We start from the raw sequence: 7,248 nt of genomic DNA on the forward strand, positions 1-7,248 counted from the left end.
TGTTTGCTGCTTTCGGAATCTGGTTAGCCGCTTTCAATTCAGAGAGGTTCTGCCCATAATCCAGCTTGCCACTTGTCAAATCTGATTAGCTGCTTTGCTATAGTGAAATAGCTATTTTTCTAAAATTATGGTTTTAACCTAAAACTTTATACAATTATATTATGACCTAAAACGTCATAAAATTTTCAAAAAGATCCAATTTCAGAATTTTTAAATAATGTTTGTTATTCCCAAACTTTATGAAATTATGATATGACCCAAAATATGTGAAAATTATAGTATGGTCTAAAACATTTTAAATATTTGCAAATAGATCCAAATTTAAAATTCAAAACAATACTTATTAAAATCAAAGATGGCAAAACTCTTTCATTTTAGTCCACATCTTGAAAAACAACTAATTTTATAAAATCATTCTCTTGTTATTAAAAATACTATGTGTAAATTTTTGTTTATTCAAAACATGTGGTTTGTTATTATCAAAATCAACATTTTATAGCGGCTAACAATATAGATAAATTGATTTGTAAGGGTAATTTGACATTTCCTTGTGTTAATGCACTTTGGTGCCCATTTTTTCCAAAGACTTAACACCCAGCATATATTTGTCAACTATTATCTAATTGGTTCAAGGGTATTTTAGTCAATCACAAAGTCAACAAACAGTCTATTTAACTTAATACGGACAGCAGGAGAGGTTTTTAACATTACGTGCATGCTTTCTCTCCAACTGGAAATGCGGTAAATCTCATAAGAGGACAATGTAGATATTTGTGTTGTTGTATTCAAGACTATAGACTTCACAAATAGGGGAGAATGAAGTGAAAAAAAAAAACAAAAGAGTAAAATTAAACGGCCAAATCGAAACTAGTGCTTCCAAAGAGGAAGCATGGGAAGAAATTAATAAGAGGTAATGAGCATGCATGGTAGGTGGTTGAGGTTCAATAATAAAATAAGAATACAAATAAAAAACAAATACTAAAAAAATGCAAAATATAGCAGCATCCAGCTAATGAGAACTGAAGAACACACGTGCATGCAGAGTCCCATCAAATCATTTCATTGTGGAGCACACGGTGGCCGGTGAGCTCAGCAGCGCATGAACATGATGAATGCATATGCATTATATTGTGCTGTGCTTAATTTGAGGTGCCACCAAACTTAGCTGTTGGCTTTGTCTCTCAATTGTCAACACGCTCAAATCCGTGAGCTTTCATCTGCAGGCCCTCTCACTCTCACCGTATGGTTTGTTTGTGGCCCGACCTCATGTGCCCCCCATTTCTCCTCTCTAAATTCTCACCAATCCCACCCTATAACCTTTTTTTTTTTAATTTTTAATTTTTATTGTTTACATCAATAGACTCTTCTGATATGACAATCAACATATAGCTTCCAATCTTGAAAGCTATCATTAAAGCTCTGGTAGGTATTACTATTACCGATTGCAATTATAGACTGAAGGTTAAGATAATTTTATCTTATACTAGTTTTGATAAAAAAATTTAAATTATTTCATTGTTTTTAGTAAATTTAAATCATTTCTTTGTTTTGATCAAGGTTGCTGTTTTGAAAGTCATATGTTGAGAGTGTGGATTCAAGGCGAATAAGAGACTTGTTTCGCCAAATTTTAATGAAGATAAGTATTTTAATATTATTTGCGGAAATAAATTTTTGAGCTGGTATTATTATTCTAACACCCTTTTTACTTGGCAGCTTTTTGCCTATTTGTGGTATTTGACAATTATATTGATTTTGGTCAACCGAAACTGAATCATATCATCATGAAGTACATTCAATTATAATGCTTGAAGACATACAATGATGTCACTAATTTGGTTTAGTAAATTATGTTTGGCCGGCCGCACTCTCATAATGATGATATGTACCCTTTTTGGAGCTGGCTTCACGAAGTTCCCTAAGATTTTCATTTTTCCTCTAAATTCATATGTTTATCAAGGATTTAAATTCAGTATTGAATTGATCTCTCAACTCTTTATAATCTTATGTCATATGTATAATGTAAAGTAATATAGGATTAAAATTTAATTAATTTTATATTCTTATCATATAATTATCAATTATATTTTAAAAAAAGTTAATAAAAAGATCTAACTCAGCAGTGAATCTAACTTGATTTATCGATACTCAATGTACCAACCTTAATATGTGGCTTTAATGCAATGTTCACAGCAAGAAAGGGAGATGCAAATGAACCTATCACAATTTTCCAAACCGAAATAGTCCAGAATATTAACTCTTCCTGTCTGCAAAACTGATGGCAATTTTACTCGTGAGATGTGTACCTTTGAGTTCTCTCTTTTTCTGCATTCAAAGCCAGTACAGCACACATTGTCCTCAGGGGATGAATCTCTGCTGGCTTCTTTCAAAACTCTAATCTCTTCTGAGCAGTAACATCAACATATATAATATATTGAACGCACATATATCGCTCAAAAAGTAAAAGGAACTAAAACACATCCCCACTAATTCACTGTCAACTTTATTAAATTTCTTTCTTGCATTAACTCAATCAAACTTCATGACACTGGAGCAGAAGCTGGGACTGCATGTCTTCTGTTTAGAGGAAAAACTGAAAACTACCTAGATTTTGTGAATAAAATCTGACTGCATGTCATATGCCATATGCCAGCCATTTATCGAAGTTAAATGAATTACAGCCTGGGTGGATTTAATGAGCCTCTTAAGAGATATGCACAGCACTAGAACAAAAAAATCCTAATAAAGAAATAGTAGGACAGCAAAAAGAACTAGCAGAGAAGCTAACTAAAACGGTACTTTGGAAAACCATTTGCATCAAGAGAAATAAAATTTCGAATATCTAGAGACGGCTTATGCTACCAAATGAAATGATCACAATGCACCCGAACACTTATCATAAGCCTCAGTTACTGTTAGTACAAGGAATTTCATGGAACCTAAGACAAAACCCTTTCTAATTAAGACACTGGACTTGCAAATATTAAATAAAATATTTATGGAATGTTTCAAAGATCTAAGGTTTGAAACTCTGAACGGTCCCTGCAAGATTCAAAATGTGCATGACTTCCATCCTTAATCTTCCTCTTTTTAGCAGCTGAAGATATTTCTCTATATCGTTTTGCAGTGCATATATATAGGCGTACATAGCCCATTGCCTGCATGCATGGTGAGACAGAAATTCAGAGAAACGCAAAAACTTATCCGGAATCAATATCTGCAGGAAGAGTACAGTAAAGTTTATGGGTTGATAATAAACTTTGAATCCTAAAAATCATGATTCCGAGGCAAATAATTTTGTATGAAATGTGACCCAGCAGTGAGAAAAAGGAAACGTATCGAAATTCAAAAGCAATCTAACAACAAAGATACTGAGGATTATATGAAAGTGATTGCTTAACTCATTGCTTATATCATTCACTAAATGTGATAGCCGAGCAAGTCAGCATCAAACCATACTTAATTGCATAGTCGGCAGATTATGCACCTCAACTCTATTCCTATCTCCCTTGATTAGTGGCAACTTAAACCCATTTTCGAGTATATGTATATCATTGCTTTAATTTGTGGAATGATCTCGTGTGGATGTTTGTCTTTTATAGAAAAGCAATAATATTTAGATAGAAAGATTTGGTAGAATACAAATACGAATAATAATAAATCTGGCATAGCTTTATCTTGTTAATTATAAAATAATCAATTAACATGATCATCTCGATCGAGCGTACGGTTATTTCTGGCAATACTTAATTGTCAGTCTTCAATTTCCTTATCATCTTTTTGCAAAATGTATTATGGGGACACAATTCGAATATTTGAGTTTAAAACATATGGAATATGCTTCCAAATAATTGAATGAAGATCAAAGTTCATAATATACATGGTCAGATTTACTTTCGAACATTTTTTTTTTAATATTAACCTTTACTATACATATCAAATCACCCAAATCTTCGATCTTAAAAATTAGGTGAGAAGGTATCTGAAAAAAAAAAAAAAAAAAAAGTAGTTGCTTAAAATGTATTGTTGTTAGTGCGAATAGTATAAGATTTTACATGAGTTTTGAGTTGGAGAAAAGTAAATTGAAAGTACTATACATATCTTTATAGCAGCAGCAAACTGAGGTATATTTAACAATATCCACAAGTAGATTGTACGAGTAAGTGCGATCGCACTTTGCCCAAGAAGCTTATCCCCATGCCTCTTTCTCTCATATCTTATCTTTTTTCCATACTCAATTTGTGGGGTCTTAACTTCGAGAACTACGAAAGATCATTGATCGAGCACCATCCTTCGCTCAAGAGAAATACACAGAGCTTGCTTTCTTATGTGACTTTTTGTTCTATGATATCACATAATTGTATTAATAATTTTAAATAAAGCCATGAGATGAATGATCGTACAATTTCGTATCAATATGCAATACTATCATAAAGTAGAAAATGGTACGTACAGCACGGCCAAAAAGCCGCAGCTGCAACTTTCATGATATTTAATAATTCATATACACACACACTTTTCAATCAAGATCCTTAAACACGTTAAAATTAGAGATAAGTTAAAAAAAAAAATTTTAAAAAGTATTGATTTTAATATATTATAGGACAAAGTACATTGCGTTTGAGTTTATATTTTTTTGTCTTTTCATTTGTCCCTAATTTTAATATGATGTACACACACATATATAAGGCCACAAACACATACTCTTGTACAATTATTTTTATATAAATTAATATGGTGTAATAAAATTAGTTGAAATAATATGATCTATCCCACATTATTTATCTTTATTACTTTATATTTTCATTACACTAATCATATTATCTCATGTTAGTTTGTACAAGTTTTTATTTGGGGCTGTAGTCACAAATGAAACAAAAAAAAAATGGACTAGGCCGGAGAGAAACTTTTTCTTCAATTTATGTATAAAATTGAAAATTTTAGAAAAAAATTAATTAAATGAAATGTACATGATTTCCAATTGATATTCTAAGTTGGTTGGTCCCTTCTCATGAAAGCAAGAGGTTAAGGGTTCAAATAATTAATAGCAAGAATAATATTAGTGTTCCCAGTATTTGAATCCTAAGTTCAATCAAAATTGACGCGGCAGCACCACATTAATTTAATTACTAATGTTTAACATGATGTTGCAGTTATAGATAAGTAACGATATAACTTGGAGAGATTGTCAATTTCCTCCGGTGTTTTCATAATATCCAATAATCTCTTTGGCACAAAAAAAAATTAAAGAAAAGGAGAGATAAGTACGTCATTTGCTTGATGTTTGATCTTTGGAATATATGATATATATTTAGTGCAAGAAAAAATATTTAAAAAAGTACAAAAATATCTTATTAGTAATTTGTTATTCACACCGAAACCTAATTTCTTAACTTTAATATTTAAATTTTATATTGTAATTTAATTTATATAATTTATTTAATTTATAATAAATATCAATAAAAGTGACTCTGAAAATGAAGATAATATTGTAAAATGATGATACCAACGGGATTACTGAATATTACGAAAATAATAGAAAGACAAGTGGTATATTGATTTCAGTAGGAGAAAGTTGACAATCTCCCATATAGGTTGCGACTTAAATATAGAGATCCCTAGTATAATATTTTATTAAATAAAAATGTACATATAAGTTGAAACTCAAATGTGGAGATCCCTATCGTAATATTTTATTAAATAAAAATGTATATATAGTCCCTAGTTGGAGTTATAGCTTGTGTAATCATTCTCGGGTACAGACACTTTCATTTTTTAAAATACGGACACAAAGTTAAACATTTCAGTTTAATAAAGTCATTTTTCAATGCACTATAAAGTCATACCGACTCTATTAAACCGTACATAAAAGAAAATTAAGCGCATATATATAGTCTTTCTCTAGTGAATAACGAATTAATGAACGATATTGCTCATTTTATGATGAGTGATACTGCTACATAGATTTACCTTATTAATCCACAACTTCAACATTATTCACTATACGCAAAATTGTGTCACTTGTGTATGAGCTAACCATATGTTTAACCCTGATGTTTACTGTATTATTTGCTTTTTATATATAGTTTTTCCCTTTATATATAAGTATATAGACACACTACTTTTACATTAAAAAAAAAAAAAGCTCATCACTTACCTAGCTTTCTAGCTACCTGTCGTGTCAACCCTTAGCTCCAAAATTGTGGCTTATGCCTATATAAAGCTCTACTGCTTTTCCACTTTCATTAGCACCACTAGCTCTTCATTCTTCTTCGCTCAAAAGAATTGTTCTCTTTCTCTTTCTCTATATATTTTTGAAATTATACAAGAATTATATGAAGATGGCAAAGAGGAAATTTCTGAAGTCATGGCTTAACAAGTGGAGGAAGATGGGGAGTAAAATAGCTTGTGAGAATTGTTATCAATGGGCAGCTTTGTGGCCTTCCGTGGAGAGAGATCAATCAGAGAGCCCGTCAATTCCTAGAGATGTGCCAAAGGGTCATTTAGTTGTGTACGTTGGCGAGCATTACAAGCGCTTTGTAATCAAAATCACTTTGCTCAAACACCCACTTTTCAAAGCACTTCTTGATCAAGCTCGGGATGTATATGATTTTTCCAATGAATCGAAGCTCTGCATTCCTTGTGAGGAAAGCACTTTTCTTGACGTCATTCGTTGTGCCAGCTCTCTTGTACAGCATCGAAGGATCTTTCTCTGTCTTAATTAGCACTTTATCTAATTGATTCATGCTGCCTCTGCGTACCTGTCAGCTAATCAAATATAAATAAATGCATGCAGCATTCCATGATTCCCTTATTGTATGTTTGTATTGGATGCGTGCTAGATGCAAATCAACCTTCAAATTTATAAGGCCAACGTGTACCAGATTGGGCCGGGCTGGTGGGCGAGATTTTGCCCATTGTGTCGTGGATCTAAGTGGGAAGTATCCAAAGTATCCAAAGTTTGCACTTGGTTTATATATTAGAACATACAGCTGCTGAATAATGATGCTGGACTTTCCATCGTCTGACTCAAGTTTGATAGTTCTCTCAATTCAAGTGCCAACATTCAATTATTTGGATAAATAATAAACTATTATATTCACCTGTAGATGGCCCATCCCAATGCGAGATTCTGACTGCAAATTATTCAATGGAAAAAGATATTCTCACAACGGATTACACAAACGATTGTACAAAACTGTGAGTTTTGAAAAAGTATAATTACAAAATTTAGATAAAATCTTAAAAATT

At 31.8% G+C, this 7,248-nt stretch overlaps 1 protein-coding gene across 1 annotated transcript; it reads left to right on the forward strand.

The window, feature by feature from the left end:
• The first annotated feature begins 6,302 nt into the window (after positions 1–6,302).
• On the forward strand, positions 6,303–6,722 carry LOC102619520 (indole-3-acetic acid-induced protein ARG7). The gene has a single exon (XM_006481777.4). It carries the CDS (start codon positions 6,333–6,335, stop codon positions 6,720–6,722), a length of 390 nt encoding a protein of 129 aa, XP_006481840.3. The 5' UTR covers positions 6,303–6,332.
• Positions 6,723–7,248: the final 526 nt, after the last annotated feature.

Source organism: Citrus sinensis, chromosome 6 (assembly GCF_022201045.2).
Source record: "Citrus sinensis cultivar Valencia sweet orange chromosome 6, DVS_A1.0, whole genome shotgun sequence".
In the NCBI taxonomy this organism is placed as follows: Eukaryota; Viridiplantae; Streptophyta; class Magnoliopsida; order Sapindales; family Rutaceae; genus Citrus; species Citrus sinensis.